Source organism: Rattus rattus, chromosome 4 (assembly GCF_011064425.1).
Source record: "Rattus rattus isolate New Zealand chromosome 4, Rrattus_CSIRO_v1, whole genome shotgun sequence".
Lineage (NCBI taxonomy): Eukaryota > Metazoa > Chordata > Mammalia > Rodentia > Muridae > Rattus > Rattus rattus.
Window position 1 is genome coordinate 134,593,990 of NC_046157.1, and position 22,144 is coordinate 134,616,133.

The 22,144-nt window shown below is 40.7% G+C and overlaps 2 protein-coding genes across 2 annotated transcripts in view; one reads left to right on the top strand and one right to left on the bottom strand.

Moving 5' to 3' along the window:
• Positions 1-22,144, top strand: part of Abi2 (abl interactor 2) — a 149,635-nt gene that overhangs the window by 60,905 nt on the left and 66,586 nt on the right. The gene's annotated exons all lie outside the window — the stretch shown is intronic.
• The window catches only part of Raph1 (Ras association (RalGDS/AF-6) and pleckstrin homology domains 1), a 74,106-nt gene continuing 60,802 nt past the window's right edge, over positions 8,841-22,144 (bottom strand). The window contains 7 exon segments of the mRNA XM_032901195.1: positions 8,841-10,290; positions 10,293-10,991; positions 10,994-11,081; positions 14,443-14,585; positions 18,528-18,648; positions 19,309-19,407; positions 21,284-21,394. Coding sequence (XP_032757086.1) covers positions 9,056-10,290; positions 10,293-10,991; positions 10,994-11,081; positions 14,443-14,585; positions 18,528-18,648; positions 19,309-19,407; positions 21,284-21,394 — 2,496 coding nt within the window. The 3' untranslated portion in view covers positions 8,841-9,055.

Consider the following 22,144-nt stretch of genomic DNA (forward strand, 5'->3'; position numbering starts at 1 on the left):
GCCTACAGTAATTGGAGACTTTTAATGTATGTAATATTTTATAGATTGCATGCTATTAATACTGTGAGGTTATTTCCTGTTTTATTGTAAATTTTCCCACTTATTTGCCCATTAACAAAAATATGGTTGATATTAGGAATTTTAAACAAATGTTGAAACTTTGCTGACCAGATTGCAACCACTTTACCGAGACACAGGTACTGAGGGCTCTGGTCGATCCTGAAATGTCTGACTCTGTGCACAGTTTCTTTACCCTTTAAAAAAAAGAAAAAGAAAAAAAAAAAAAGACTGGACATTGACTCTTTTTTTTTGCTGTTTATAGTGGAAGGTCCAGGGATCTGAGTGAAAATACATTCTTGTGTTTGACCTTATAGCCAAGGCAAATTAGAAACAAAAATAGTGCCAATATTTTGAAATCTAGACTCAAGATTTCAGCCTGCTGTGTTTGGAATAAATATGAATTTTTAAAGATGTCTCCTACAGTATTTTCCTGGTTACTTCTGTCTTCCTGAGAGGTACTTGCTGTCCTCATCTAGGGATTAGCCCAGGACTGCTGAGCTTGCTATTCTTAAGTCACTGGGTGACAGTTTTCATCCCGGCTTTCCTTACTAGTACTACTGCTGTTCATATTGCCTGGCTAAAGTCTGGTTTATGCATCTTTACAAATGATGTCTACCATATAGTTGCCTCATTAACAGTTTTATGTTGATTAAAGATGATTCTTACGTGTGGGACATCAAAATGATAGCTTGCTTTTATCTGTCAGATCTCATTTTCTTTTAAGGTCACCTTTCTGCAGTACAACTTGTTTTATTCTTTTCTCCTTATGGAGAGAACATGGTGTCCTGAAGGCTGCCTTTACTCCTGAAAAGGGCTTTGGTGGAAGAAATGGTAGACTGCCAAATCTTTGAACTGAGTGGGAGCTGTTTACTTCTAAATAGCTTTGGCTAGGAACTCTGGAAGGTGACATTTCCCTAACACTATTTACTTGGAATCAGTGTCTTTGAACTAATAAGCTTTAAAAATGTTTGTCCCAGTCTCACTTTAACAATGGGGTTAGATGCTTTTTCAGATAAACAGCTAGTTAGTTCTTGACTCAGTGCTTGGTTCTCTTTCCACGGCACCAACTGTTGTAACTAAACATGCTGTATTTTTCTTTAGAAATAGAGTTCTACCTGTTTTCAGGATTATACTTGAAGAAATATGCCATGTTTTGATAAATAACCATCAAAGTATTCAGATTGCTTAAAGGAGTTAAGTGCAACCTGAGTGAAAATAATCATTCACCCCTTCTAAAACTTCATTCATAAATACCCTTCTGTAAAGCTGTGTGTAGCAAGAATGCATTGTATTTAGTTCTATGCTGGCAGGAACAGAATGGAGCACAACAAAGTACACAGCCTTACTTACGAGAGCCTTACAAAGTTACTACGTGAAGGCATTGAGCTAGTTACCTAAATTTACTCTATGCTCTTTGTTTTATTGAGAATCTCTATTAAAAACAAAATCAACAAATGAAATGACAGGGCCTAGCTGTGTAAATGACCTTGCTAATAAATACATTAATTTTTTTGTAAAAAAAAAAGTGCTTATTTTCACATTAAACTGAAGCCTCTTTTGCAAGTTCAGAAATCTATGGAAAAGCAGTTTTTAATCATATTTTATGTCCATGTACTTTTTTTCTTAATAAAATGGTTTACAAAAAGAATGTAAACAATTTATGATCTGGCAGTTACACTCACAGTTCCCAGAGAGTTGGTGGTACTGAGTAAAAAACCATTCAGGCAACCTGAGCAGACAACTGTTGCCAGTAACATTCCTTATGTACGCCATTAAGCACCTCCAGATGAATGAGGGACATTCACTTAATTTTTAAATTGTATTTGGAATAATTACTGCTGTGTACTAAGAACTTGACCCAAATAAAAATCATACAAAGTATATTGCAGTGTCTCGTAGAATCATTTATGTATTCATTCTTTCTAAGGTGGTTCTAAGCATTGATGTACTGTTCAATTACTTAACACTTAAACATTTAAATAGTGTTGAACTTTTAGCAAGTTTGGTCTCTGAAATACTTTGTTTTAAAGATCTTTTTAACTATGAACTGCTTTTTCCAGATACAAGTAAATTTTAAGTGTAAATTTTTCCATCATTGGAATGGAGTTGTTTTAATAAAAAAGTGTGGGTTAAGATTCCAGAAGAAATGACTTGTAGGAGTTCTCTAGTGATTTGTGTGATGTGCAGTTTATCTCCAGGGTGAGACTACAGTTCTTGCTGCCTTCTAAATCCATATTCCTCAGCACCTTCGTCATTTCTATGACTTATAATGTGGAAGGCTGGAGCACTCAACTAAAACACATTTTAAAGAAATGTTTTCAAGAGAAGGATTTCTCTATAAGTAAAAGGGGCTTTTCGTTATGAGAGTGTTCTGGTGTCTGAAGATAACTGGACTCTAGCCTTTTGTTTCTGTTAGGGTTTGTGTCGATTCACACACTGACATGTTGGAGATGGGGAGGCTGCCATCTGTTTCACTGTCAGAGCCAGGGTCAAGGAGAGTTTTACGAGTGGTAGCACTGACAGATGGTGAGTAACTTTTAGTTTTATTATAGTTTGATGATAAATGGTAAGGTGACTTGTAACCTGAGACTAAATGTATCCGTTTGATGTGGCAGTTCCAATACATAATTGTGCTTCTAAATCATTGTGTTTATATTTATACATAATCAGGATAGTGAATGTAATTGTGTTATGAATTATATGTAGGCATATATAAACTTGTCAGAATTGCTGCTTTTGTAACACTTGGCAGTCATATAAATTAAATCAAGATAATTTTCTAAATACATATATGTTTAAACTGAAGTCTCCTAAAAATGGAACAACAGCTCCATGAAGTCTGTAAGCCTTTGAGATTTGCACATAGGGCAGTGTCAACAGTGAACTTGTGTTCACTTGTGTGTTTCTGGAGCTGCAGTTGTTTTAAAGACATTCAGAAGATCTGAATATATTTAAAGATATACAGGCCACAACCGTCTGGAACTGATGGCTTCATATATTAGCTGATGTATTAGGTTTTTCTTTCCTTCATGCAGCGTACATTTCTGAAAAGTGGGATCCCTTTCAGTGCTAAGTGTAACCTCAGTAAGTTTAAATGCACGAGCGACTGCTGTACAGAGGTCGAAACTAAAGAGTTTGGGGTATGCGAAAGCAAAACTAAAACATTTGAGTCATCAGTAGAGGCTCTACCATGTTTCTGAGATGAACTCAGAACTGCTAATTAAATGTTGACTCCATAAAAGATTGTAGAGAGAATATCTATTGTACGTATGTATTGTATGACTACACTTGTTGATTAAAAAGCCTATGGCTTAGGCAGGAACTAGGAGGTGAGACATCCAGGAGAGTGAATGAATTCTGAGATAGAGCCAGGCACAGGGAGCTCTACTGGGAAAAATGTAAGGAGACAGAAGCATGGTACCTGAGTATGGATAGTCAGCCATGGGCAAAATGTAGGTTAAATGGGTTATTCTGAGTTATGATCTAGTCAGAGAAGAGCCTAATCATATGGCCAAGATAACTTTTTTTTAAAGTGTGCCACCACTGCCCAGCTAATACAAATAAATTTCTGATTTACAAAAATAAAAAGCCAAAACCTATTACTATTTTTTAAAATGGGATTTTTAAAAACACATTTATTGTGTTTGTGTACACATGCAAAGGCAGCTTGTGGGAATTGGTTCTCTCTTACCCATGTGAGTTCCAGGGATTGAACTCAGGTTGTCAGGCTTGCTGGCAAACACCTTTACTTGCTGGCCCTTTACTACTTCCTAATTGGTAATATTTAATGATCTCCAGTCTGTTGGTGTAAACAAGGAAGACATAGTTAATTTACCTCCAGCATGTAACTTGTTTGGGATATTCTGAGACACAAACTTTAAACCCAGATTCTTTAAAAATTTACTTTTATTTAAGTGTATGTATGCCACACATGGTCAGGTGCCTTTGGAGGCCAGTAGAGGGCATTGGATCCTTTGGAGCTGGAGTTACAGGTGGTTTTGAGTTGCCCGACGAGGGTGCTGGGAACTGAACTCTGGTCCTCTGGAAGAGCAGAAAGCATTCTTAACAGCTGAGTCATCTCTCCCACCCTTCAAAACCAGGCTCTTAATAGTGCTCATCCAAAACACTTGAAATCTTTGTGTTTAAATGGAATTTATGTAAATTTTTTTATTAAGAATTGGGATAGATGACAAAATAATGTAACTGAAAAAACAAATTTACTCTGTCTATATGACCACTGTCCTAAGCCATTACAATAGTTTATGACACGTGGCAAGTGTAACTCAGACAATAACTTAATCCAGCAGTAGAACAAAAACATCAGTAGTACTGAGTGAATATATCTCTCTCATATATATATATATTTGTATGTATATATATAGCTTTGCACAATCAGGGAGCAAGGCACATAATGAAATGAGTACATTTATGCAGAAGAAAATAATAGCAACAAGGCTGAAAGAAAACCACAACTTCATCCTTATCAAGCTGTGCATAATCCTCTGAATAATGTCCTCTTTCAGGTACATGCTTTAAAAAAGTATATTTCTACATTATATCTATTTATGACAAAATTCCCACAGCTAGAAGTCAGAGTGAGTCTTGACTCCATTTTTCTTTAAAAGAAACAGAAGAGGACAACCCCAGTTAAAGATACTGTGCAATTCTCTTTAAAAACAGTAAACAGTATTTTTACAACACTTAGCACAAGCTAATCATTTATTTTACCCTATGCATCTCAGGAAGAAGAGTTCACTAGTGGCTGACAGTAAAACTAAGCAGTCATTTGACACATTCCAGTTAATGCTTATTTTCTAGGAGGGACTATTTACAAATACAGGAAGAACTAGGAGGTGGAATTAGGAAAAACTGCAGGTTTTGGTATTAAGTTGTAACAAATTTAATGGCTAGTTTTTTAAAAAAAAAATGTATCCCTTGTATCTCCTGCTGCAACCACGTCTTCCTAAGAAGTTGATTATTATTATTATTTTTTATTTAAAAGGAAGTTGATTCTTAATCCCTTGCTTGAAATTCACAGCTCATGAACAACATGCTCCCAATTTGGCCAGATATTAAGTGTGACTAGTGTTGACTTGAGCCACTTCTCTAAACCACTTTTTCATCTTTGAGTGGAATACTCATGTAGGTGGGTGAAAAACCTCTTCTAAGAGTCACCCCCTCCCCATTTCTGCCCAAACTTCAAAAATACTTACCTTCCTTCTCTTTCATTAGCACCTCAAAAGTTTATGTGTGGTTTATGTTGTTTTTAAATGCTATTCTCTAAAGAGTTCAAGGCACTGGGGATACCAGCAGGTAGCTTTCTAAAATGGTTTACTTCAGAGAAAACCCATTAGAGCCCCTGTCCCCCTCCCATACATTGTATACATAGGAAGTCTGTTATTTCATTAAGTTCACTAGATTTTAGGTTTCTTTTACATACAGTCCTCCTAAGGGCACTGAGCACTTGTAATTTTTGATGGCTAGAGTTTTAAAGGTGTGACATATTTTCATTGCATTTTAAAAGGACCTTCTTAAAAGATGGTGGGATATTCAGTTTTGTTCTCGCATTTCCCTTGGGTAAACTTGGAGGTTATATATTACAGATAAAGCAAAGTAGAAATTAAAAAGTAATTAATGTTCCAAAAGGTATTTTTAATTTGAAAGGGATTTTTTTTTTTTTAAAAAGAAAGGTATTTTTACCCATTTTATTAGAAATTGTCACCTAACCATAGAGGACCATTATTTTAATTAGTAAGCTGGCGTAGAATCTGGGATTACATCAGTTATAATGCTATTTCTGATTTCTGAAGATACATGGAAATATTTGAATGAATTTTTTTACTTGATTAAACACTGCCTTGTGTTTGTAACATAAAATTGGTTTTGAATAGCAAAGGTGACGATATGTTCAGTTCAAAGTCTGATGAACAAATCCAGGTTCTGAAACCTCTCTGTTAATCTGAATTTTGGAATTGTTACCCTGTGACCTCTCAATCCTGTTTAGATAAATTCAACATTATTTATAACATCAAAGTAACACAAAAGGAACCCAAAACAGTTCTTAGCCCTTTGCAAGATATGCCATCCATGGGGTAGGAGCACCTTAATTTTGAAGGACTTAAAAAAAACCCACAGTCATCTTTATTAGTTTTAATTATCTGATGAAAATGTCTTTTTGATAATCTGTAAGATACAGCCATCTTTCTCAGGTTAAAAAGTTCAGATATTGAAAAAAATCTAGTTATCTGTGAGTGGACATCTTAAAAATTAATTTTCTCCCCTTCAAATGAGCATGTAAATCTCCTGGGAGTAAAAGCCAAGGTGGTGAGATTCACGTAGACGAGCGTTCTAACAGCTGTGAGCTGGAGTGTGGTTTTCTGCTGCCCTTCAGAGTTGGTGCCAAAGCTTCAGCACTAGAGACTCTTGAGATTATTTATATAGTAAAAATTAAGGTTGTCAAAAAGCTAGTCACCAGTTCTGAAAAGCACCTGTTCTGCACTCAGGAGAAGGTCCTTCACCCTATTCACTAGTAAGTCCAGGCAGCCTCTGGGTGCCTTTCACTGGCCTAAAAAGCCATGGTAAGCTGGAGCTGCCAAGCAAAGGGCAGTGAGAGAAGGCACAGAACCAGTGTTGTCTGACAGTGGGTCTTGTCCATGAACAAACACATCAGAGACAGAGAAGAAACAAGACTACACCTCAGCAAAACCTTTAAACACTCTAGGCAGCTAAAAACAAAAATTGGAATGTGTCACCTAAAAAAAAAAAAAAAAAAAAAAGATTGCGATGTATCACCTTTTTTTTTTTTTAAAAAAAATTAACAGCTGTTATCTTTGAGAACTATAAAGAAACTGGGTGCTGTCATGTGAGTTAGAAATGGGTAGTTACTGTTCTCTCATTTTCTTGGCATTACTGGTTTTCAAAGGTATCTGCCCTCCCATGACAATAAAACAGAAGTCACAGCTCAGGATGTCTTAAGAATTCCCATGAAATCCACACTGGAAAAAAAGAGAAGGCTACTGATTTAGGGCTTAATCTAGACCGGAAGTACATATTTTTCCACCCAAGGAAATCTTAAATTGTTTCATCTGGTTTAATTTAAAAAGAAAAAAGTAATACTGGGGATAACCGGATCCACTCTCTTGAACGTAGAGCTACAGGTTGATAAGCACAGGGAAGCACTTCTCCCAGCCTCAGTGGGGCTTGGCTTCTGTACTCAGATTGACTGTTATCTGTTGTGTTTGTTGAAACTAACAATTCAGTATGTTAAAGGTCATTTCATCATAGGAATAGCAAGCATAAATACCTTGGTGAACAATTTGAAAGATTCAATAAATTTCCTTAAGTTGGGTTTTAAAAAATACAATGACTTAAATGGTCTTTTTCCTTCCTAATGTGTGACGGCACTGAACAGTGGCTGCAGATGTGACAAGGGTGCCACTCGCACGTCTTTGTGACGCAGTAGTACAAATACTATGCTCTCTAGTGAGTCTTGGCCCAGATCCATTGCAGCCGCTTTCTCCTTGAGGGACAGGACCAAAAGATTGCATTTGGCACTGGTTATTTTTTTTAGTAGGCAGCCTTTCTTTACAAGACATGTTCACTTGTAATTGGTGGGATGGCCAGTTTTTATCCTCTTAAAAATAGCTAGCTCTAAGGTCACTCTAAGTTGATGAGCACACACTTCTCATACCAAAAGCACACAGAATAGTGTGAAGGTCAGTAATAGTAGAGCAGTGCAGCCAAGGTTTGCCTAGTTGCCTTTGCATAGCCAGTGTGTCACTTACTGTCACTGGACTGTGACACTGCTCCATCAGAACATCTGGTCACTTATAAAAATTTCTACACTTGAGCTGTAAATAGCAAACAAAGGTCTTTGCAGCTCCACTAGCTATGGATGAAATTATGGAAACTTTTTGTTCATGACAATCCCATTCCCAAATGGATTCTTTGCATTGTAACTTCATCAAAGATACCTGTACAGGGGCCAGTTTAGTTTTTTCTTTCTTTCTCATAGAACAATTTGTAAAGAAGGCATTGCAGCAGGCGACTGTCTTTATAATAATGAACCAAACTGGGCACAGGGTATATATTTCATACTTAGACTATTCATGTATTCAAATGTCTATGAATGCACACACTATATATGAAGATAATTGTGACCTGAAGACATAACTGAATAGTACATTACAATGTGTACTGGACATTCACAATAAAGAAAGAATCATAAAGCCAAGTTGATGAAGCTTTGCAAGACAGTACTGAAGGTAGCCCAGATCATAACATTAAATATTCCTTGTGCTGTGGACACAAAGCTTACCTATGAAGACATCTTAGATGTGGCAGGGGTCATGGCAGTACTGCAACTAGAACGGCCATGACTTTCCCATCTACAACCACTCCCTTTCCTGCACTGTTTACCCATTCTGTATAATAGTTTCCCTGATGTAAAGTGTCCCTTTAAGTGTCAGTCAAGCAGTTCTAAATCCAGTGAACTGGGAAAAACTGGGAGAAATAAAGAAAAAAGCCCTATCAGTATACCAAACATTCTGATGATACACTCTAGCTGAGAAACTGCCCATCTCCTATAACACATGCACAGATAGGTGGCACGTGGACAGACACAGGAAATACCTTCTAGTATTTGGTCCAATCCATACGCTAGACAAGTTTTAAGTGACAACATATCCCCTCCTATGTCTTCTTCCACCCAAAATATACAAAACTCCATATTTGGATTAGGAGGCAGAAGGAATAAATAGAATCAGTTCTCTGTATATATACACATTCACAGATGTATACATATGTATATACACACGGTCTGTATAGCTGTGTGTACATCCATGTACACACATGCAGCACATATACACACAAACCCACACACACAGCTGGACACTACCTGAATAACATATCAGGAGGCTCTGAACACCTGGATTCACAGATGATCAGATGAACTGATTGTAGAACTGATTATAGATAGCATGAAAATGTCTTGTGGCTACCAGTCTCTTGAGAGCTTAGTATTCTGGTCTCTTTTAGGAGGGGCGGGAGGGGGTCCTCTTCGCAATGTTGCATAACCTGAAATATGACTACCTCCAAAGCCAGCTTTCTGCTGGTCAGACAGCAGTTCTGGTGGTGGTGGGGGTAGTGCCATGTCGTCCATGGTGGCTGTGGGTTCTGCTCTTGACATACGTGAGGAGGAGAGGGAGCCATGCCGTGTGATAGACTTGCGCTGCAGTGTCCTGTTGAGATCAGCTAGGAATCCAGGCTGGACGCTAAGGCTGGATTTAGGAGAAGTGGGCACTTGTGGCACAACTGTGGTCATCGCTGGCTGTTCAGAGATGTCAGCTTGAGTGAGACGGGTACTGTCATTGCGTTTGGGCCGGGTAGGTGGAGGGGCCTTCTTCACTGATGTTTTAGACCATAGCTGTGGCTGAGGATTAACAACTGCTACTTTTGGGGAGGTGTTCCCGGAGAAGACAGCTGGAATCTCGATAGGGGGTAGAGGAAGCTCTATTTCAGGAGGAGGGGGTGGAAAGTCAGAATCAGATGGTGGAGATGGAAATTCCACCACGGTGTCCTTTCCACGCCCACTTAGAACAGAGGGTTTTGCCGACAAAATCCCTTGCTGATGGATTCCAGGGAGGTTGACTCCAGAAAGGTGTAGTTTCCCAGGTTTGGGGGGTGCTGCAGGAGGTGGTGGGGTCTCCTTGCTGGGAGACCCTGATTCTGCTGGCGGTGCAAACTTGCTGACTAGACTGTCTACCGAGGGTCGCTTGGGCTCAGGGTGCTCTGCACAACTGCCGGACTTAATGCTGGAGTTGCGCTGCGGGGTTGGGGGTGGTTTCTTCCCCCCAGGGCTGGACATCTTACTTGTCTTTTTGCCTGGAGATCCACCTTTGTCAGGGGTAGGTGAAGCCATAGGTGACACTGGTGGTGGTGGTGGTGGTGGTGGAGGTGGTGGTGGTGGTGGTGGGACTGGGGCTGGGGCTGGAGGAGGTGGTGGAGGAAATACCAGGCTGCTTTCAGGAGGGGGAGGAGGGAAATCTGGAGAAGGGGCAGGGATTGAGCTGGGCTGCCATTTGGGTTTTGCTTTTACTGCAGGAGGGGACTGTGGGGTGACACTTGCTGGGAGAGGTTTTAGGGGCTGAGAGTCCACAGGAGGAGGAGTGGGAGGGGGTGGAAACTGACTGGCCATCTGCTTCACAACTGAGGGCACAGGGGACAGTGGAGAGGGGGTGGCTTCACCCCAAAGCTCTGCTGCTTGGGTAGTGTTGGTGGGGGATGTGGGGTAGGCTGGACAGGGGGAGTGGGTGGAATGTGAGAAACAGGGAATACTGGCTGTTTCTTTGTTGGGGGCACTGGAGGTGCAGGGGTAGGTGGTACAGCTTGTGCTACTACTGGTGACACCATCTTTGTGCTGGCTGAAGGAGGAATGGTCACCAGAGGTTTAGGGGGTGCTTGAGGTGGCACAGTTGCAGGGATGGGAGGAGCTGCTGGGGGTGTAGGAGGGGCTGCCTGAGGAAGATGCTGAACCTGATGAATCTTCAAGGGAGGAGGTTGGGGGCTGAACTGTGGTAGGGATGGGGCACATGGCACTGGCTTTAACTGGGCCATGGCTGAGCCGGGGGTTGGGGGTGGGGGAGGAGGAGGGGGTGGAGGAATAACTCCATTGGGGGGCACCACAATTTGAGCCTTGGACTGTGAAGCCAAAGGAAGAGGCTGCATCGTTGATGGTGCTGGAGACTTAAACAGGGTCCCTGAATGCTGAGCTGCATTCTGCAGCCTGGTGATTGTGCTGTACTTGACAAACATGGTGGCTGCTGAGCCTGAAGATGGTGCAGACTGGCTGGGGAGAGGAGGAGGAGGTGGTGGTGGTGGAGGTGGAGGAGGAGGAGGTGGTGGTGGAGGAGGAGGCAGAGGCGGTGAAGGTGTGAGGCAGTATAGGGAGTGATGATCTTAGTTTGAGGGGACAGGGGGGGCATAAGTGAAGTGTAGGACCGATTCATAGACTCCATTCTGGCCTAAAAGGAGTATAAAAAGGGAGCGGGAGGGAGAGAAACAACAACAGTTACAGAGGTAAGCTTTAGCTCCATGAAACTAAACAGCAAGGAATTTAGGACATGCATAGAGAGGATGCAGCAGCTGGTGATTATAAAGATAGACAATGTCAGGAAGGGTTAAAATCTGATTTCCTGATTAACAGGGACAAAGAGAATTTGTCCCACCCTGCAATATTCTCCTATGCTGTACTGACTGACCATCTAGGGATGAGTTCCTGTGGTGACAGGGTGTGTGATTTGTGCCCTGGCTATGGGACTTTGGCAAACCCTGCCCTACGCCTCCTGTGCTCAAGAGTTCACCTTCTGTCCGTTACTGCATCCACATCAAGCTGATAACGTCTAGGCTCAGGATGCTGGTGGAGGGCTTCCTGAGGAGTGAGGACGGCTTTTGGTTCTAGTGAGCGGACATGTGAGAATAGGAGGATGCTCAGCAGGCGTGCACAGTCACACAGCAGTGAATGAGCTGGACACACACACACGTGCTCGTGGGAAACACTTGCATCCACATGCACAGAAGTCCAGCAGTGCAGGTAAGGGGTGCACTCTTTACATTTGTTTTACTGGAAAATACATAAAGAAATGCTTTGTAAACATTACAGCAAGAGATAAAACAGCACACAGAAGCAGTCAGAGGAATAAGAGGGGACTGTAAAGCTAAAGGGAATGATCAGGAAGCAGGAGCCAGGGCTTGCAGTGAGCTGTCCATCGCTCCACCTGGGGAGTACTTGGCATTGCTGAAATGTCTACACCTGGCCTGAGCCAACCATGCATACATTTGTGGCTCAAGGACTTCGGAAATAGGAAAGGAAAGGCTTCTGATTTAGTAACTTTGGGGACACCTTTTGAACAACTGAAGAAGTGAGGTAACCCATCTGTTTTCAATTACAAATGATACCTAATTAGCACTAAGGATATTTAAGTTAGTGAACTACAGTTCATTCATAGAGCTGAATTCTTATGCCTGTCAGGATGCTCACATGTTTCTCTAAAATTATACATTAAAATAAAAGCATTAGTTTGTAAGATTTGGTTATAGGAGTCACCCAGGTTAATGTGTTTTCAGAGAACAGCCCCTGACCTTAACTTGACCCTGTCTTGACTGCTTCAGGGATGCAGACCTTAGCTGTGTTGGCCTTCTCATGTGGCACCTGAGACTGAGGTAACAGAAGAAACACACAGAGGGATCAAGACTCAGACAAACTGACATTATGCATAGCAGGGTTCAATCTTTCTGAAACTACAATGACAGACTTTGCTTCCTAATCACAGAGCAATCAGGTCTTCAATTTTGTTGAATTTTGTAGAATGTGGTAAATGTAAATAGGCAGTTTTATAATTTAAAATGCATATGGGTCTCAGTATTAATAACTGTCAGGTAAAGTTTTTTTGTTTGTTTTTGGCAGTAGTGGGAAATCTAACCAGGAATCTTGTGTGTGCTAGACAGGTGTTCTACCACTGGGCTACATCCCCGGCCAAAGCAAAGATTTTTTTTTTTCCCATTTACATGCCTAGAGTATTAGTTCCATCTAAACTGATTCATGAGGAACTGGGATTGGTGACACAGACATTGAAAGGCAGCCAGGAAACTAAGTATGATGGACTATGTCAAAACATAAAAAAGACTGGGGTGCAGGTCTGTGGCAGAGTGTTTGTCTAGCATTTGCAAAGTCCTAGATTCAATCCCCAGTACTTGGGGGAAGATTTTAAGGTAGAAGAAAGAATTATTAAAAGTTTTTGATAAAGGAGTTTACCTGTATTTAAAATTTTTACGTCATTAACAGAAATTACTGTTGTTTGTTTGCCAAGACAGGGTTTCTCTGTATAGCTCTGGCTGTCTTGGAACTCACTCTACAGACCAGGTTGGGCTTGAGCCCACACAGATCCTCTTGCCTCTAAGCCAGGAGTGCTGGGACTAAAGGTGTGAGCCATCACACCCAGCTTAAAAGCAATTATTGACTACTTATTTCCATACCTCCTACTACGCTCATGCCAGTTAACCAACCATATATGCAAATTATGGATTAATTTATTTTAAGGAAAAATTTGTGAATGTGCTTGTATTTGTGACTCAGATCAAAAGAACAAAAAAGTCAAGTGATGACCATAAAAAGCAAAATGGTCTAACCAGGGGTGCCACTCCACTGGTTCCTCAAGGACGGAATGCAGCCTTTCTCACAGAAGTGGGGACTCCATTGAGGACACAGTCTTTCCTACAGGAGTTCTGAGGCTATTTGAGGACTACTATGTCTTTCAACTGAACTTAAAAAGAAGCCTGTAGGGTAACTCTCAAGTCTTAGCAGAGAAGTTTTTTTGCGCAGGAAGACAGTGGTTAATGCATAAACGCACAACAGGACAGCAGTGCAGAGAGTAAGGGACTGAGGAGTGCTTAGCCACCATGGGACATCTATATATCACTCCCTCTCCTCAAGGCTCAGGGACCACTGTCGAAGAGAGAGAAGAAAATGTTTCCACTGGAGAGGACTCAAGTGAAATTGTTTCTTCAGGGCATGACAAATCCATTACATTAATGAACTCAATTCTGCCTGCACAAAGGCAAGCACGTTATTAGCATATAGAGTAGAAGGGTTCCATGAGCCTCTACTCCTAAGTGAAGAGCAATTGACAGCTGATAGCTTCTGGAATAGGGAGAGTCAGTTTTCTCTAATGATGTGGCTCCTGGTAGGTGGACCATGTTCCAGTGGACAGCCATCTATGTATATATCAATAGTACAAATTGGACTGACTTGGTGGATTATTAAAAGGAAAAGATAAAGCACATGAAATTGGGAGGAGTCAGGGGAATATGGTCAAATTACACTGTATTGTCTGAAATTATCATAATATATAAAAAAGAAAAATTCTTCTCTCAACATTAGAGTCCATAATAATGATGATCATTCTAAATGTTACTGAATATCATGCAAGATTTAGGAGTCCAAAATTTGAAGAACGTTTGAGAAAAACGATACTTAGACTCATCCTTAAGACAAGGAACGAATCTGAATTAATTAAAAAAAGAATTGTAAGCAACTTCTCTGGAACTTTAGGGCAATGGCACTACATGGTGTTGCTGCAGTAAACTGGTTACAATTGAAAGGGGGATAGTTAAAAGAGTATAAATAACTGACATTAAAAATTAAGATCTTAGGTCACTCACTAGTCACTAAAGGCAACACTAAAATAGTAACCCCATTATAATTAAGACTGAAGATCTAAGAAAGAAGAGTGAAATAGTGCCAAATCAGACTCTAATAAAGGAATAAAGCGTACGGTTAAACACTGGACAACACAGATTTGTATGTGAAGTAGAACCAGTGATTACCTTGCTGGACTCTTCCAACTGAGTGCCTCGCTTCCAGGCTTCGGAGAAGATAGAGCTCACAGTACTTTGGGAGCGGATGTGTCCGGAGGGCAGGGTGTCAGATACTCCACTGTCAGACTGATTAGAGTGATTGGACTGAGACTCTGTTTAAAATATTTAAAGAATCAAATCAAAGTCAGTGAATATATTCTAGTAGAAAAACCTTACTTAGAAATTGACTCTAATCTTTTTAATATTTCATATTTCACAATGAGAGACTGGCACAAGTGATTAGCACCCTGAAAGCCTGTCTTGGATAAAAGTCTACTCTGAACAAATCAAAAACAACAAAAAGAAGTGCTGGCTCACTGCACTGGTCAGGGACCAGCACTAGTGTGAGTCACTGTTCACAGTGCTGATTCCTTGGCTAAGCTCCTTGCATCCTGTTTCTCCACGAAGTCACTGCTTTCTCAACCCTACCTATACCTTTCCTAAGTATATCACTATGTATCCCTGTTTAAGAGGAGCAAAGTGTCCCCATCAAAATTCCAACTCAATTCTTCATAAAGTTAGAAAGAGCAATTTGCAAATTCATTTGAAATAACAAAAAACCTAGGGTAGTGAAAACTATTCTCAACAATAAAAGAACTTCTAGGGGAATCACCATCCCTGACTTCAAGCAGTATTACAGAGCCACAGTGAAAAAACTGTATGGTATTGGTTCAGAGACAGGCAGATAGATCAGTGGAATAGAATTGAAGATCCAGAAATGAACCCGCACACCTATGGTCACTTGATCTTTGACAAAGGAGCCAAAAAAAAAAAAGATAGCATTTTCTACAAATGGTGCTGGTTCAACTGGAGGTCAGCATGTAGAAGAATGCAAATTGATCCATTCTTATTACCCTGTACAAAGCTCAAGTCCAAGTGGATTAAAGACCTCCACATCAAACCAGACACTCAAACTAACAGAAGAAAAAGTGGGGAAGAGCCTCGAACACATGGGCACTGGGGAAAATTTCCTGAACAGAACACTAATGGCTTATGCTCTAAAATCAAGGATCGACAAATGGGACCTCATAAAATTGCAAAGCTTCTGTAAGGTAAAGGGCACTGTCATTAGGACAAAACGGCAACCAACAGACTGGGAAAAGATCTCTAGCAATCCTACATCCATTAGAGAGCTAATATCCAATATATACAAAGAACTCAAGAAGTTAGACTCCAGAGAATCAAGTAACCCTATTTAAAAAAATGGGGTACAGAACTAAACAAAGAATTCTCAGCTGAGGAATATTGAATGGCTGAGAAGCACCTAAAGAAATGTTCAACATCCTTAGTCATCAGGGACATGTAAAACAAAACAACCCTGAGATTCCACCTCACACCAGTAAAAATGGCCAAGATCAAAAACTCAAGTGACAGCAGATGCTGGTGAGGATGTGGAGAAAGAAGAACACTCCTCCATTGTTGTTGGGATTGCAACTGGTACAACCACTCTGGAAATCAGTCTGGAGGTTCCTCAGAAAATTGGACATAGTACTACCTGAGGACCCAGCTATACCTCTCCTGGGCATATACCCAAAAGATGCTCCAACATACAACAAAGACACATGCTCCACTATATTCACAACAGCCTTATTTATAATAGCCAGAAGCTGGAAAGAACCAGATGTTTTTCAACAGAGTAATGGATACAGAAGTTGTGGTACATCTACATACACAATGGAGTACTACTCAGCTATTAAAAACAATGACTTCATGAAATTCATATGCAAATGGATGGAACTAGAAAATATCATCCTGAGTAAGGTAATCCAGTCACAAAAAAACAAAAAACAAAAAACCAAAAAAACCAAAAAACCCACACACGGTATGCACTCATTGGTAAGTGGATATTAGCCCAAAAGCTCGGATTATATTCAAGATACAATCTACAGATCATATGAAGCCCAAGAAGAAGGATGACCAAAGTGTGGATGCTTCAGTCCTTCTTAAAAGGGGAAACAAAAATATTCATAGGAGGAGATATGGAGACAAAGTTTGGAGCAGAGACTGAAGGAATGGCCATTCAGAGCCTGCCCTACCTGGGGATCCAGCCCCTAAACCTAGACAATATTGTTGATGCCAAGAAGTGCATGCTAACAGGAGCCTGATATAGCTGTTTCCTGAGAGCATGGCAAACACAGAGGTGAATGCTTGCAGCCAACCATTGAACTGAGAATAGGGTCTCCATTGGAGGAGTTAGCAAAAGGACTGAAGGAGCTGAAGGGGTTTGCAGCCCCATAAGAATACCAACCAATCAGAGCTCCCAGAGACTAAACCACCACCCAAAGAATACACATGGACAGACCCGTGGCTCCTGCTGCATGTGTAGCAGAGGAAGGTCTTGTTGGGCACCAATGGGAGAAGAAGCCCTTGGTCCTGCCAAGGCTGGAACCCCCAGTGTAGGGAAATATCAGGGTGGGGAGGCAGGAAGGGGTGGGGTGGGGGAACACCCCCATAGAAGTAGGGGGAGGGGGATTGGATAGGGGACTTATGGACGGGAAACTGGGAAAGGGGATAACATTTAAAATGTAAACAAAAAATTCCAATAAAAAATAAAAGAGGAGCAAAGTGTGTATAGAAATCATTTTGAAATATTTTGTGGGACTGGAGAGAGATCTCAGTTTCAGTTGGGAGTGTGTCCTCCCTGCTCTTGTAGGGAGGACTTGGACTTTGAGCCAGTATACAGTTGTAAGCTGCCTGATGTGTGTTCAGGGGCCCAATGTCGTCTTCTGGCCTCCATGCACACTTGCATGGCATGCACAATCCATGTAAACACGCACATACACATAATAATAAATAAATCCTTCTTTAGAGCCTATCCAATTTGAGAGTTGGGGGAGGCATGGATGGAGCTGGGGAAAGGGACAAAGGGTGATGTCATTATATTTTCATTAAAAATGTATTTTAAATCTTTAAAAATATTTTGCATGGAAGGTTTGTTTCTTCCTTGTTTATTTGTTTATATTAGCATAGATTCATAAATCTCATAATTTGGTTATAATTTTATACTACATAGTATGTATTTTTCTTTTTTCTTTGTCTCCCCCCTTCCCCCTAAACAGTTTCTCTGTGTAGCCCTGGCTGCTTTGGAATTTGCTAATGTATGTAGCCTAGGCTGTCCTCGAATCTGGAGAGCTACCCCTCCCTCCTCAGTGCTGTGATTAAAGGTGTATACCACAACTACCCGGCCATTGTATAGTTCTTTTCCTCAACATTATTCCAGCGTTAGGCACTAAAGCTCTTTCACATTGCATCTGTGTCCCTCTGATAAACCCTTATCTGATTTTTGAGTACTTTTGTTTAAGGGCCATCTTGTATCTCTGACTTAGCGTCAGCCATTGTCCAAGAGAAGTGGTTCCTTCTGGTGACTGAGCTGTGGATAATCTCATTATTATGGGGCATCACTTTTCTAGAACCCCTCGATGGGCACAGCTGGAAAGTATGTGTTTGCATGGGCTATGCACATTGCATTCATACAGGTTAGTATATACATATCACAATTTCCAAATAGGTTTTTATTACTTAAAAATATCAAACCATACAATTTTAAAGTCATTCAGCAACGGCATGGATTATCATTGGAAAGATTTTGGAAGAAGCACTTAACTGAAGATGTGAATACAGCATACGTATTTAAAGATGTGGAAATCTAGAAGCCCCATGGAGTGTCATTGATTCCCTGTGAGTACTAGAAAGTATGGCAACCTAAATGGCTTCCTTCACTATAGTTCTGAACAAGCTGAAAGTGTTTCCACTGCACTGACATGTCAGGAGCTGTGTAGGAGCAGGTGTGCAGGTCCTGATGCACTGTGAATACATCTCCAAGCAGCTTGTATACTGTGCATCTTAGAATGTATGGTAAAATATACTTCATAAATATAAAACCCAACACTGCATTAGAAATGCACTTGAAATATGTAACACTGCACCTGGGAAATAAAAGTACCCACCGATTATAATTTGGATATTAGGTATGGCTGTAGGGTGGCAAGTTCTAACCCTCGTGATAAGGCCATCATATTTGTAGTAAAATAGTGCTGTGTGGTATGCTGACCTACCTGGGATACTGGAAGAACTGGATCCGGATTTAATGCTGGAGCTGGATAAAGAGGTCCAATCATAAGCTGACTCTGTCCTCTTCAAGGCTTCTTGGTAATTCGTGTAGAGCTGCTTCCCATACTAAGTAAAAGGGAACAAATGGTGATATCTCGCCCTGAGTTGCATGTAGAAGGTCATGGGGAAGGGAGGGAAATACTTCTGTGAACTAGTTCAGTTTGTATTAACGCCTGTTATACTCTCCATAGTACTCCTGGGTACTAGAAAATCATGCTCATACTCATTTTCCTTAGTTCTAAGAACAGCAGGCACCTAACTAACAATTTTAATAATGTTAATAGAAATAAAAGTTTTATCAATCCAAATTCAAGAGATCTAGGACTAGATTCTTAGCACTATTTAGGGACATGCCCCAAATATACTCGAAAAATAGCCATGACTTAATTTAAATTTATTTATGTGTTGGGTGTTGTCTGCAGACAACAACAATAAAAACAACGACAACAACAATAGAAAAACCTAAACTTGGTTACGTAAGAATCATATAATGTACACTCCAAAGTAGAAACAAATCACATTGATGCCATGCAAGCTACTGCCAGCAGTATTGTTCCATTGTTTCCAACCACCAAGGAAAGAAGGCACTTAGAGCATGAACTTAGGCCTGAGGAAACTAGATACCTGAGGAGTAATGAGCATGAAACAGTCAGACCCACCAACAAGAACCCACAGCATCTAATTAACCACTTCATTAGTGCAGCACCAAATGGAGAGGCAGTGTACCTTGGCAATGCGGATCCCATTGACCCACTGATGCAGGGTCCGTGCATCATCACAACAAAGGTACTTGATGTACTGAGACTTCTTCTGGATCTGTGGGTGCTGTAAAATTGAAGGCAGAGTCTTCTAGAGAACTGACACTTAGAAAAACCCCAGTGACTTACAGTCTTAAAGAAATGCCAACAATGCATACTTCTATACAACCATAAACTGAAATAAAACAGCCCATACTTAACTTTTTAAAACAAAGTACACGTCATGCTAAATTTTTGGTCAAGATATCCATGTAAACCTTTCTACCTGGGAAGTTCTCAAATGTTCCTTTTACATATCAAAGAAAAACACTATCAAGATTAAGCCAATAGAATTCTCAGCCTTTGAGACAAAAAATGGAAAAAGAATATCTACCCAGGAAATCAGCTTAGAGGCTACAGAGAAGTTCCTTCCTTCTGATAAACAGCTATACTAGATCTGTGTGGAGCGTGCACAGCACAGCACCCAGACCGTAGTCCATGGCGACATCCGACTGGTGGAACAATACCTCAGAGGCTTCTGTCTTTACCAAACTGCAATGTGCATGCACTCCTTGGTGGGACAAGAGGATAGTGTTGAAGTTTGTTCTGTTCTTGCAATATTTACTTTATTAGAAATTAAAATGAGGGCTGGAGAGATGGTTGAGTAGTTAAGAAAACTGACTGCTCTTCCAGAGACCCTGAGTTCCAATCCCCAGCAACCACAATGTGGCTCACAACCATCTGTAATGGGGTCTGTAGCCCTCTCTTGGTGTGTCTGAAGACAGCTACAGTGAACTCATATACATAAAGTAATTAAATCTTAAAAGAAATTAAAATGAGAGTAAAAAATTAATATAGAAGAACACAACTCTCCCCAAATTCCTCTCAGTAGCCAAGACAGCAAAAACATTATGGAACCTGTGAGAAACCCCACTGTACTACACCAAGAGCATACGAGTGTGAAAGGCACGCGCTGTCTCAGTGTTACAAACCTAATGCTGGTATCAGGGTTTTGCAAACCACTGGCTGAAGTTACTCTGCACGAGCTTCCTAAGAATCATTTGTTATTGTAGGGCATGGTGACATACACCTGTAATCCCAGCAGCCTGAAGGCTGAGGCAGGAGGAGCCCAGGATTGAAGCTGGGTTGGGCTACACAGCAAGGCTGCCTCAAAAACAAACAAACAAACAAACAAACGAAAACAAGCAAAAAAAAGTGGGGGAGGGGAGCTGCTTCTGTAACTAACCTTGACGATACATTGGTGTTGTCTAAGAAAGTTTATTAAGTAAAGGACTGCTATTATTAATAGACCCACCTTACCAATGAAATCAAAACCCCACCTAAATCCTAAGCAAATGGTACTCCCTAAGCCCAGCTAACAAACATGCAGACTAACAGTACTGGGTATTATGAGGGTGGAGCTCTCACAGGTCTCAGCACTTCTTCCTGAACCTTTGTAGGCTTTGTAGGCCGTCTTTATAAATGTTAATCTAGATCACAAAACAGTTGGGAGTGAGGAACGGGAACCAGACTGAGAGGGAAGGGACTTCCTAATAACAGTATAGATAACAGACTATTTTGGCTATCATTTCAGGGGAGTGAGGAAGGGAGAGAGATCGTTATTTCTGGACCAGATGAAAGTGGGTGAAGTTTCAACTTGGGAACGGTGCTCTCTGATGGGTCTACACAGGATGACAACAAAAATATGTGTCTCACTGTAAAGTTGTTTTTTTTAAGACAGAGGCTCTGGCTCCACACTTCTGATCCTGTCTCTTCCTCCTGAGTGCTGGGATTTTGGGTGCAAGCTACCAGACCAAGCTTTACCCTTTACCTTGTTGTCCCTGGTGCTAAGGATGGAGCTAAAGTGCTTAACTGCTGAGTTACCCTACTCATCCTATCCTATCCAAAGACACAGAATTACCTGGTGAAGATCCAAATGTCAATCTAGTATCAGTCAGGTTTACCTTTAAGGCCAGACAGCAGTCTGTGGGTGCTTTGTATTTGTTCCGATAGTCCTGCCCATAGTATACATTTACATGATCCAGCTGGAGAAAGCACACTAGATCCCGAGATACCTAAGAAAAAACACCCCAAAGATTAACGTAATAGGGCCAATAAAATAAGCAAGTATCATAGCAGGTATGGGTTTTTAGTTGAGTATCAAATCTTTACTAGGTAAAAAGTAAGATTCGATTTTTCTTCAGTCTACAATGTAACCAAAAAGGCAGTCCATTTTGCTTGTTATCTATTCCTAATGAACACTGATTTGGTACTTTATACAGACCCTGTACATAGTATGCATATGATATAGACTAAGTAGGTCATAGGGAGCAGGAGAAGAGCAGCACTCTTAGGAAAGAACAAGAATCTACCAAGTAACTGCATGTCAGAGGTAACAACTTATGCTCATAGGACTAGGATGATAATGCTGTAAATGCTTAGGACAGCTCTAAACCCAAGACAAGCACAAAGACAGCTTGTACTTCAGTAAAAGAACACTGCACAAGATTGAAGTCGATATAATCCTAAAAAGCCATTCCCCCTAAATGAAATACAGACTCCCACAAGACCTCTCCCTGCCCCAAATATCAAAACTGTTTAGCTGGTTGTGGTCATGCATACCTGTAACCCCAGCACTCGGGACTTGGAAGAGGGGGAGTCAAGAGGATCAAGAGTTCAAGGTCATCCTAAACTACAGAGTGATTTTGAGACCTCGCTGAATAAACTACATGAATAAGATCCTCTTACAACAACAACAACAACAACAACAACAACAACAACAACAACAATCTAAATGGGGGAAAATAGAGAATTGAAATGAACCC